The 12693-nt window shown below is 38.2% G+C and overlaps 1 protein-coding gene across 6 annotated transcripts in view; it reads right to left on the minus strand.

The window, feature by feature from the left end:
- Window positions 1-2883: 2883 nt before the first annotated feature.
- Window positions 2884-12693, minus strand: part of ZNF667 (zinc finger protein 667) — a 48123-nt gene continuing 38313 nt past the window's right edge. For all 6 annotated transcript variants that reach the window (XM_059152349.1, XM_059152345.1, XM_059152347.1 and 3 more), the window contains one exon: window positions 2884-5755. In XM_059152349.1, the coding sequence (XP_059008332.1) occupies window positions 4176-5755 (1580 nt within the window). In that variant the 3' untranslated portion in view covers window positions 2884-4175. The remainder of the gene's footprint in view (window positions 5756-12693) is intronic.

The following is a 12693-nucleotide window of genomic DNA, read 5'->3' on the forward strand; positions in this document are numbered from 1 at the left end:
CCGAAAAGGCAGCAGCTCAACCCATTGAGCCACCCAGGCGCCCCTTAGAATCTCTTGTCTTAACTGGTATGCTTAGACTATTCGTATTTCTTTTTAAAGATTTTATTTATTTATTTCAGAGAAAGAGAGAGAGAGATGATAAGGGGAAGGGGGTAGAGGGAGAAGCACACTCCGTGCTGAGCAGGGAACCCGATCCAGGGCTCACTCAATCCCATGACTCTGGGAACATGACCTGAGCCAAAGTCAAAGTCAGATGATTAACTAAGCCACCCAGGTGCCCCTAAACCATCTGCATTGTGTATATATATATATATATATATATATATATATATATATAAATATATATATATATTCACATATATATATACACACGTATATATATGTAAATGTAAATATATATATGTATATAAAATAACTGATATAATAATACATATTTGGATTAAAATCAATCCTTCCTCTTAACCATTTTCTAATTGTTCTGTCCATTTTTTGGATTTTTTTTTCTTTCTACTGGGTTAATTGAATGTTTTTACATTATTCCATCTTATTCTATTAACAAATTTATCTCTTTAAAAAAATTTAGTGGTTACACTAGCGTTAACATGTATTTTTAATTAATCAGAATGTATTATCAAGTAATGTGCCACTTAACAAGGTCCTGCGTAACATATTCCCTGTTTCTCCCTCCCAACCTTTGCACTTGTCATGAATTTTACTTTTACATGCAATAAACACACAAAGCATGTTACAGCTTTAAAGTTATCTTTTGGACATTTACATAAGCAAAGAAAAATCATTTTACCTTCATTTATTCCATTTCTCTTCTTTCCTTTGTGTATACCCAGGAATCTATTGTGGTTTCACATTCCTTCTGCTTCAAGAACTTCATTTATTTCAGATAGGTCTTCTGACAATGTACTGTTTTTATTTTGGGAAGGTCTTCATTCCTCTATCAATTTTGAAAGACATTTCCATGAAGTTTCAATAAAGACAGCTTTTTCCTTCCAGCACTTTACAAACGTCATTGTCCTCTAGTTTGCATTACTTCTAAGTCTACTGTAATTCTTTTTAATTTTTAAAGATATTTATTTGAGAGAAAATGAGAGGGGAGAGATCAGAGAGAGGTGACTCCCTGCTGAGTGGGGAGCCCCATGTGGGACTAGATCCTAGGACTCCAGGATCATGACCTGAGCTGAAGGCAACTGCTTAACCAACTGAGCCACCCAGGTGCCCCTACTGTAATTTTCCCCCCTAAGTCTGCTGTAATTCTTACCATTGTTTCTCCATAATTAAAAAATCATTCGTGGTATTCTCTGACCTATATATATGTTCTGATGTCGTCAGTCATTATTGCATCTTCAAATATTTCTTCCTCATTTCCTCTGGTCCTTCTGGGATTCCAGTTATGCATGTGTTGGAACAGTAGATCCTTCCCCCACAGCCCTTGGATGTTCTTTTTTGTCATCTCCCTGCACCCCTTGCCCCCCGCCCCAAGTTGTTCTGGCTTGGGGGATTCTCAAGTTCACGTATTCTTTCCTTGGCTGTGTCAAGTATATTGGTAAGCCTGCTGACGGTACAGTTTGTGGTCATTTTTAGTATTTCCATCATTCCTCTCTCTCTGCTCAAATGACCCATGTTATTTGCTGTTGTGCAACTTTATTAGAACCTTTAACATATTAAAAATTCTGTCAGTCCAACACCTATATACTTCTCAGTAATTCTGGGTTGTTCTTTCACTTGGTGGGAGTGGGGAGTGTAGATTCTTCTTGCTTTTTTGCAGTACTTAATTTTGCTCCCCTCCTGCCCCAAGCCCCAAGCCAGGAATCTTGTACAGGACAGTAGAAAGAGGAAAATAGACTTCCTAGAAATGGTTGTGTCATTTCTTCTGTTAAGCCTCTTGTGTGTGTGGCGGGGGACGGGGGGAGTGTCATTAATATAGACAGGAAGTGGGCTAGGTTTAAGTTTGGCTGTTGCTATGGTTACCCAGAGTTTAGCAGTCTTCAAACATTACTAGTGATTCCTTAAAATGGGAGCCTGTTTTCCCAAGGGTTTATCTCAATAAACCTGGGTCACCTCCAGGTTTAAGTGTTCCCTGTCAATTACATCTCAGAGGAAATCAGGATATACTATTTTCATTAATCCATTTTAACTCAATATTTAATAAGTACTAACCACTTCCTGTGTGCCAGTCACTGTACTAAATACCGAAATTTGTAATTCCTTTAATACTCTACAACCTTCTGTGACTATTTTCTGCATCTGTACTTTCTCTTTGCCCTCAGCAGCCTTCCAACTTTTGTGTGCCTTGCCAACTTTAATGTCCTATTCTTCCTTTAATATAGTCACTATCTCCAAGGGACCATGTCCCCCTGTCCTCTATTCACCTTGGAGTTCACCATCTTCTCTAGATTACCTGTGTACCGGGTATGTTTCCACATTCTAATATGCTGTATTTCCTTATAAATTCTAAGTGTCTATAAGCAAGAACACTGTCTTAACAGTTTACTAGGTTTGTGACCAATGATTTGGAATCAATCCCTATGGCAGACCAACAGAAGAATTAAACAAAGGGAAGGGCATGGAAGGGGAGGAAGAATAGACATGCCTCTCCATGAACCTTTATTATCTGCTCACCTATTTGCTCCAAATATCAGAGATATTTTATGCTGATTTTACAGAATGACTATGACAAGTGTAAGTGAAAATTTACGGTTACTCTGTATGCATGCTTACCCTCTGCAAATCTGGATGTTATTTTCTCAGTTGTGGTCAAAATCAGAGTGACCTAAAGCCATGTGGTCATGCATTCCACAGTTACCTTAACAGGATATGGGTGGTTTTAAAAATGGCTTTTGCAGAAGAGTGCAAGTATATACAGCCCAGTAACAAAAAATCTGATTTTATTTCTCACATACTTTGCACAAGCTGGAAACAGAGACTGATAGTTATCATATATGGTGATTAGCAGACAGGAAAAGAGCCTGGTACATAAATCCAGGGTTTCCCCCTGATGTATTAGCCATTCCAGATGCTATAACAAAATACCACAGAGGAGGTGACTTAAACAAAAGAAACTTATTTTTTTAGTTTTGGAGGCTAAAAGTCCGAGGTCAGAATGTCACATGGTTGGATGTAGTGAGGACTACCTTCCTGGCTTATACACAGCCATCTTCTTGCAGTTATCTTCATAAACTAGAAAGAGCAAGATCTCTGGCATCCTTTTTTAAAAAGACACTAATCCTATCATGATGCACCCGCATAACCTCATCTATTCCCTAAATATCTCCCAAAGGTTCCATTTCAAAGTACCATCACATTAGAGGTTAGGCATTCAACATATGCATTTTGAGAAGACATATTCAAGGAATGGCATCTCATTTTCCACCAATCACTTATTACACACCAGGGTTCTTACAGGAAAATACCAATGTTTATTTATATAAATATAGACAAATTTATTTTTAGTAAAACAGTAACAAATAATTTCTCCCTGCTTTTAACTTCTCATTTCTCTGCTTTCTTTTTTCCCATCAGTTTGTCTCAGGCTTGTCAGATTTTTCACACGATGAATATTACATCTTCATTCGGAGACAATATGGCAATGACTCAACTCATCCACACAATTATGAGGACTATCTTTAACCACCTGAAGACTCACTCTTTTCTCACCCATAATTTTCTGCCAGCTGGAAGTAGCACTCTGGTTTGCCCAGGAAATCTCTTACATGTGATAGTTCCAGTCCTAAGAGACAAACTTAAACTCATTCTTCACGTGACCTTAAATCAGGCTCAAAGCCCCATCCACAAATATGGACTCTGTAGTTCTACTTTGTTGTGTGTGACTAATAAAACAGCTTTAAAATTACACTGGAAATAAAATATCAGCAATTCTTATCACATGAAGTGTGGTATTCATTAAAAATGACTGATCAAATCATATGAGTTTGCTACTTTGAAATTAGGACCTATGATAAGGTCACTGACTCAGGTGATCACAAATTATCTGGTTAAAGTCTCCGATGACTTCTGCTCTTCGGCTTTCAAAGTGGGACGGACACATCATCAAACGGTCCCATTTATACAAAACTTATGTAACAGACAAGTGCATTTTCCAATGCCTTGGTCTCTGCTACTTTGATAGCCTCACTCTATGCTTTCACATATTTAAAACAAACTTAAGCTTTTTCTTCAGAATGTGTATTCTGATGTCGAATCAGGGATGAACTCCGACTATATGCCTTCCCACATTTACTGCATTCATATGGTTTCTCTGAAGAATGACTTCTCTGATGCCGAATAAGATCCGAACCACTGCTAAAGGCCTTCCCACATTCATTACATTCATACGGTTTCTCTCCAGTATGACTTCTTTCATGCAGAATAAGGGATGTCCGTTGACTAAAGGCCTTCCCACATGTTTTGCATGTATATGGTTTTTCTCCAGTGTGAATTCTTTCATGTTGGGCAAGGTGTGCACTCTGACTGAAGGCCTTCCCACACTGATCACATTCATATGGTCTATCTTCAGTATGAATTCTCTTATGTCGAGTAAGAGATATTCGGTGACTGAAGGCTTTTCCACATTCCTCACACTGATAGGGTTTTTCTCCAGTATGAATTCTCTGATGTTCAATAAGAAATGACTGTCGGCCAAAAACCTTACTGCATTTATTGCATTTGAAAGGTTTCTCTTCAGAATGAATGTTCTGATGTATTTTAAGGTTGGCAGTTCCAGAAAACATCTTTCCACATTCCTTACATTCAAACAGTTTCTTTTTCCTTGTATGAACTTTCTGATGTTGAATAAGGGATGAATGCCGATTACAGACCTTCTCACATTTACTACATCTGTACAATTTCTCTCCATTATGAATTCTTAGATGTAGAATAAGGGTTGAAAACCTCCTGAAGACCTTCTCGCATTTATCACATTTGTAGGTTTTCTTTGACATATGAATTCTCTGATGAAGCATAATGGATGAAATTCTATTAAAGGATTTTCCACACGCTCTGCATTTATAAGGATTCTCTAAATGGTGACTTTTCTGCTGTGGACTCTGAATTAAGGTCTTCTCACTTTCATGGGTCTTCTCTCCAGTATGATTTCTTTTATGTATAACAAGGGCTGATTTCTTATTGAAGCCTCTCCCACATTTATTGCATTTATATCTTTTCTTTCCACTGTGAATTTTCTTATGAAGTAACAGGGATGACATTCTAATGAAGTCTTTTCCACACTTTCCACACTGGTGGATGTTCTCAACAAAATTAATTTTCTGGCCCACACTAAGAGGTGGGCATTGACTCAAGGCCTTCCCACAGTCAGAGATTTCCTTCCCATTATGAACTTTCCCATGTAGAATAAGGGATGTTCTCTGAATGAAGCTTTCTCCACATTTACCACATTCATAACTTTTCCTTTCATTGTGAATTTTCTGATGAAGAATGAGGGATGAAATCTGTCTGAAAGCTTTTCTACAATTACTGCATTCATAAGGCTTCTCTCCAGTATGGGATTTCTGATGAAGTTTAAGAGATAAGCTTTGACCAAAGGTTTTCCCACAGTCATTACATTTTAAAGATTTCTTCCCTGAATGCACCTTCCTGGGTTTTATCAGAACTGAACTCCTCTTGCAGCCCCTCTTTCCAGTGGGAACCTTCTGTGAAGCAGAAACTGGTTTCTGATAGATGCTTTGCCCAGATTTGTTGCACAGATTTGGAAGTAACTTCTTGGTCTCACATTTAGACCCTGAGTCTGAAAGACATCAAGAAATCAAGTATTTGTTTTCCTATGCTGGAAAAATGAAGCTTCTGTGCAGTCATTATCAATAATGGTAATACCACCAACACTTCTCAAACACATAGTAACAATGCTGATGGCTGAGACAATAACTTTTTAGTTTCTTATTGTAATTTTAACGTAGAAAGGGCTTTTAAAAAAAAAATTTTATTTATTTATTTGACAGAGAGAGAGAGCTCACAAGCAGACAGAGTAGCAGGTAGAGGGAAAGGGAGAAGCCGGCTACCTGGCTGAGGAAGGAGCCTGATGTGGGGCTCAATCCCAGGACTCTGGGATCATGACCGGAGCCGAAAGCAGATACATAACCAATTGAGCCACCCAGGTGCCCCCACAGTAAGGGCTATACAGAAATATTTAATAATTAGAATTCAGGAAATCTTACAATTTGAAATGAATAAAATCAAAGGTTTATTTGTAGGATAAATTCATACCATATACCACATTAAACTCCACAGTTATTCACTGGATGAATGTACTTTTATTATTAGAAATGTCTAAGATGACAGAAGATAAACTACAGATGGAAGGTAAGCTAGTAGTTAGCTGGGGTGGAGGTGAGAATAGGGATTAACTGTAAATAGACATGAAAAGTTTTATTAGGTTGACAAAAATATTCTAAAACTAGAATATAGTGATGGCTATACAACTTGTTAAATTTGTCAAAATTTGCCACTGAATTATACACTTAAAATGGGTGAATTTTACAATATATAAATTATATCTCAATAAAGTAAAATTTTTGTGAAGTTATAAATTTTTAAAATGTATTCTTAAAATCAAATATTAAAAAAAAAAAAAAACAAAGAAAACAAAAAACAATCAGACTTCTGATTTCCAGCTCCTCATGTAAGAGGCTTGCTTGCAAAGCACAACTTCGAACTAACAAGTCGAAAGCTAAACAGGTTGTAAAACCAGCTCTTTTTGGACCCATAAGAGAGGAAAAAGTACAAACTACTGCCTCCAAGTCCAGTTGCTTCCAGCCATCCTGTTCCTCTGAGAGGGGAGGAGGGATAGGTATAGGCTGAGAAACTTGTGATATTATTCATACTCCAGAGGCAAAGGCACCTAAAAGACTGAGCCCTAATTCTAGGATGACAGAATGCTTCCCATCCCAACACACCTTAACCACCACATCACGAAAAGGCTGTTTACATCAGTTCCTTCTACCTGGTACACCACCTCTGGCCATTAAGAAAAAAATTACAAGGCATACCAAAACACAGAATTTGAAAAGACAGAGCAAGCATCAAAACCAGACTCCAATATGGCAGGGATGCTGGAATATCAAACCAGAAACTTAAAAATAATTAATATGTTAAGGCCTCTAACAGGTAAACTATACAGCATATTAGAACAGATGGGCAATGTAAGCAAAGAGATGGAAATGCTAAGAATCAAAGCAAAATATTACAGATCAAAAACACAACAACAGAAATAAAGAATGCCTTGGATGGGCTTATTAGTAGATTCAACATAGCTAAAGAATGATTCTATGAGCTAACTTATCAACAGAATCCTTAAAAACCAGAAAGCAAAGTAAATAAATACTGGAAAGAACAAAAACAAAAACAAACCAAAACCCCAAACTACCCAAAGACTGTGGGACAACTACAAAAAAAGTAACAAATGGGTTATGAGAATGCCAGGATTAAAAAAAAGAGAAAAGAAGAAACATTTGAAACAATAATGAATGAGAATTTCCCCCCAAATTAATGTCAGACACTAAATCATGATTCAAGGCATGCAGAGAACAACCACCAGGAAAAATGCTAAAAAAAATAAATTTACACACACACATACACACACGCACACAAAAGAAGGACAGAAAATGGGAGTCATAAAAATGTTCATTTAAAACCAGAATAGGCAGGGGTGCTTGGGTGGCTCGGTCGGTTAAGCATCTATCTCTGCCTTAAGTCATGATCCCAGGGTCCTGTGATCAAGCCCCTCATTGGGCTCCCTGCTCAGCAGGAAGTCTGCTTATCCCTCTCTCCCCCCACCCAATTGTGCTCTCTCCCAATCAATACAATTTTTAAAAAAAATTAAATTAAAAGTGAAAACCATGATAGGCAAAAAAAAAGGGTGGAAGACAAAAATAGGAGCAAAGAATAAATACAACAAATAAAAATATTTATTTTAAGTGGCTGGGTTATGGACATTGGGGAGCGTATGTGCTATGGTGAGTGCTGTAAAATGTGTAAGCCTGATGATTCACAGACCTGTACCACTGGGGCAAATAATACATTGTGTTAATAAAGAAGTATATTTATATATGTATTTATTATATATATAGTACATATCAATCCAACTGTATAAATATTCACTTTGAATATCAACAGTTTAAACCAATTAAGAGAGATTGAATTTAATTTGATTTAATTCAGAGAGAATTAAAAAACATGGCCTGTGTGCTATTAAGAAACGTACTTTATGAGGGGGTGGAAAACAATTTACCATGCTAATAATGGAAGTCAAAGAAAGCTGGGGTGGCAATACTTGTATCAGATAACTTAGATTTTATTTATTTATTTATTTATCTTAAAAGATTATTTATTTATTTATTTGACAGAGAGAGAGAGAAAGAGAGATCACAAGTAGGCAGAGAAGGCAGGCAGAGAGAGAGAGAGGAGGAAGCAGGCTCCCTGCTGAGCAGAGAGCCCGATGCGGGGCTCAATCCCAGGACCCTGAGATCATGACCTGAGCCGAAGGCAGTGGCTTAACCCACTGAGCCACCCAGGCGCCCAGATAACTTAGATTTTAAGCCAAAGACTATAATAAGAGATGAGGAAGGACACTGTATCATACTCAAAGGGTCTGCCCAACAAGAAGATCTAACAATTTAAAATATCTATGCCCCTAACATGGGAGCAGCCAACTATATAAACCAATTAATAACAAAACCAAAGAAACATATCAACAATAATACATTAATAGTAGGGGACTTTAACAATTCCCTCACTGAAATGGACAGATCATCCAAGTAGAAGATCAACAAGGAAACAAGCGCTTTGAATGATGCACTGGACCAGATGGACTTTATAGATATACTCAGAACATTCTATCCCAAAGCAACAGAATACACATTCTTCACTACTACACAGAACATTCTCCAGAATAGATCACATCCTGGGTCACAAATCAGGTCTCAACCAGTACCAAAAGACTGGGATCATTCCCTGCATATTTTCAGACCACAATGTTCTGAAGCTAGAACTCAGTCACAAGAGGAAATTTGGAAAGAACCCAAATACATGGAGGCTAAAGAGCATCCTTCTAAAGAACGAATAGGTCAACCAGGAAATTAAAGAAGAATTGAAAAAATTCATGGAAACAAATGATAATGAATATACAACAGTTCAAAATCTGTGGAACACAGCAAAGGCAGTCCTGTGTAGAAAATATACAGCGATACAAGCCTTTCTTTTCTTTTTTTTTTTTTAAAGATTTTATTTATTTATTTGACAGAGAGAGGTCACAAGTAGGCAGAGAGGCAGGCAGAGAGAGAGAGAGGAGGAAGCAGGCTCCCTGCTGAGCAGAGAGCCCGATGCGGGACTCGATCCCAGGACCCCGAGATCATGACCTGAGCCGAAGGCAGCGGCTCAACCCACTGAGCCACCCAGGCGCCCGATACAAGCCTTTCTCAACAAACAAGAAAGATCTCAATACAAAACATAACCCTATACCTAAAGGAGCTGAAGAACAGCAACAAAGAAAGCCTAAATCCAGCAGGAGAAAAATAATAAAGATCAGAGCAGAAATCAATGAAACAGAAACCAAAAAAACAATAGAACAAATCAATGAAACTAGGAGCTGGTTCTTTGACAGAATTAGTAAGATTGATAAACCCCTGGCCAAACTTCTCAAAAAGAAAAGAGAAAGACCCAAATAAATAAAATCATGAATGAAAGAAGAGAAATCACAACCAACACCGAAGAAGTACAAACAATTCTAAGAACATATTATGAGCAACTATACACCAGGAAATTTGACAATCTGGAAGAAATGGATACATTCCTAGAGACATATAAACTGCCAAAACTGAACCAGGAAGAAATAGAAAACCTGAACAGACCCTAACCAGTAAGGAGAGATTGCAGCAGTCATCAAAAATCTCCCAACAAACAAGAGCCCAGGGCCAGACGGCTTCCCAGGGGAATTCTACCAAACATTTAAAGAAGAATTAATTCCTGGGGTGCCTGGGTGGCTCAGTGGGTTAAAGCCTCTGCCTTTGGCTCAGGTCATGATCCCAGAGTCCTGGGATCGAGCCCTGCATCAGGTTCTCTGATCAGCAAGGAGCCTGCTTCCCTTCCTCTCTGCCTACTTGTAATCTCTGTCAAATAAATAAATAAAATTTTAAAAAAGTAAACAAACCCAAAAAACAAAGAGGCAAAGAACCTATACTCAGACATCTATAAAGTACTCATGAAAGAAATTGAGGAAGACACAAAGAAATGGAAAAATGTTCTAAGCTCATGGACTGGAAGAACAAATATTGTGAAAATGTCTATGCTACCTAAAGCAATCTACATGTTTAATGCAATCCCTATCAAAATCCCATCAATTATTTTCAAAGAAATGGAACAAATACTTCTAAAATTTATATGGAACCAGAAAAGACCTCAAATAGCCAGAGGAATGTTGAGAAAGAAAGCCAAAGTTGGTGGCATCACAATTCCAGACTTCAAGCTCTATTACATAGCTGTCATCATCAAGACAGTATGGTACTGGCACAAAAGCAGACACACGGATCAATGGAATAGAATAGAAAGCCCAGAAATAGACCCTCGACTCTATGGTCAACTAATCTTCAACACAGCAGGAAAGAATGTCCAATGGAAAAAAAAGACAGTCTCTTCAACAAATGGTGTTGGGAAAATTGGACAGCCACATGCAGAAAAATGAAATTGGACCATTTCCTTACACCACACACGAAAATAAGACTCAAAATGGAGGAAGGACCTCAATGTGAGACAGGAATCCATCAAAATCCTTGAGGAGAACAGAGGCAGCAACCTCTTCGACCTCAGCTGCAATAACTTCTTCCTAGGAACATCACCAAAGGCAAGGGAAGCCAGGGCAAAAATGAACTATTGGGACTTCATCAAGATCAAAAGCTTTTGCACGGCAAAGGAAACAGTTAACAAAACCAAAAGACAACTGACAGAATGGGAGAAAATATCTGCAAAGAACGTATCAGATAAAGGGCTAGTATCCAAAATCTACAAGGAACTTATCAAACTCAACGCCCAAAGAACAAATAATCTAATCAAGTAATGGGCAGAGGACATGAACAGGCATTTCTTCAGAGAAGACAATCAAATGGCCAACAGACACATGCAAAAGTGCTCCACATCACTTGGCATCAGGGAAACACAAATCAAAACCAAAATGAGATCCCATCTCACAGCAGTGAGAATGGCTAAAATGAACAAGTCAGGAAATGAGAAATGCTGGCGAGGATTCGGAGAAAGGGGAACCCTCCTACACTGTTGGTGGGAATGGAAGCTGGTGCAGCTACTCTGGAAAACAGCATGGAGGTTCCTCAAAAAGTTGAAAATAGAGCTACCCTATGACCCAGCAATCGTACTACTGGGTATTTACACTAAAGATACAAATGTAATGATCTGAAGGGGCACGTGCACCCAAATGTTTATAGCAGCAATGTCCACAATAGTCAAACTATGGGAAGGACCTAGATGCCCATCAACAGATGAATTGATAAAGAAGAAGTGGTATATACTGGGGCGCCTGGGTGGCTCAGTGGGTTAAGCCGCTGCCTTCGGCTCAGGTCATGATCTCAGGGTCCTGGGATCAAGTCCCGCATCAGGCTCTCTGCTCAGCAGGGAGCCTGCTTCTCTCTCTCTCTCTCTAGCTGCCTCTCCATCTACTTGTGATCTCTCTGTCAAATAAATAAATAAAATCTTAAAAAAAAAAAAAAGAAGTGGTATATATATATACAACAGAATACGATGCAGCCATCAAAAGCAACGTGGATGGAACTAGAAGGTATTAGGCTTAGCGAAATAAGTCAATCAGAGAAAGACAATTATCATATGATCTCCCTAATAGGAAGAAGTTGAGAGGCAATGTGGGGGGTCTAGGGGGTAGGAGAGGAATAAATGAAACAAGATGGGATTGGGAGGAGACAAACCGTAAGAGACTCTTAATCTCACAAAACAAACTGAGGGTTGCCAGAGGGAGGGGGTTAGGGAGAAGGTGGTTGGGTTATGGACACTTGGGAAGGTATGTGCTATGGTGAGTGCTGTGAGGAGTGTAAACCTGGCAATTCACAGACCTGTACCCCTGGGGCTAATAATACATTATATGTTGTTAAAAAAAAAAAAAAAAAAAAAAAAAGGACACTCACTTTAGATATAAAGACATATAATGACAGTAAATGAATGGAGAAAAATATACCATGCTAACACAAATCAAAAGAAAGCAGGAATAGCTGTATTAATTTTGGACAGAGCAGACTTAAAAGCACTGAAAGGTATCATGGATAAAGGGGGTCATTATATAATGACAATCAATTCTTCAGAAGACATAACAATTCTTAATGGGTATATGCCGAACAACAAAGCATCAAATTACTCTTATCACAGTTAAGAGATTTCGACACCCCTCTCTCATAAATGAACAAATCGAGTAAGCAGAAAATCAGGGAACTCAACTATACCTTCATTCAACTGGATATAAGTGGCATCCATAGACCACTTCATTCAACAAAAAGAGAAGTCACATTATTCTCAAGCTCACAGAGAACATTCACCAAGATGGACCACACTCTGAGCCTTAAAACATACCTGAACAAATGACCGAAATGACATAATGCTCTTAGACCACAGAGAAATTAAAACTAGAAATCAGTAACAGAAAGATCACTGGAAAAT

This window comes from Mustela lutreola, chromosome 16, assembly GCF_030435805.1.
Source record: "Mustela lutreola isolate mMusLut2 chromosome 16, mMusLut2.pri, whole genome shotgun sequence".
NCBI classification, from domain to species: Eukaryota; Metazoa; Chordata; class Mammalia; order Carnivora; family Mustelidae; genus Mustela; species Mustela lutreola.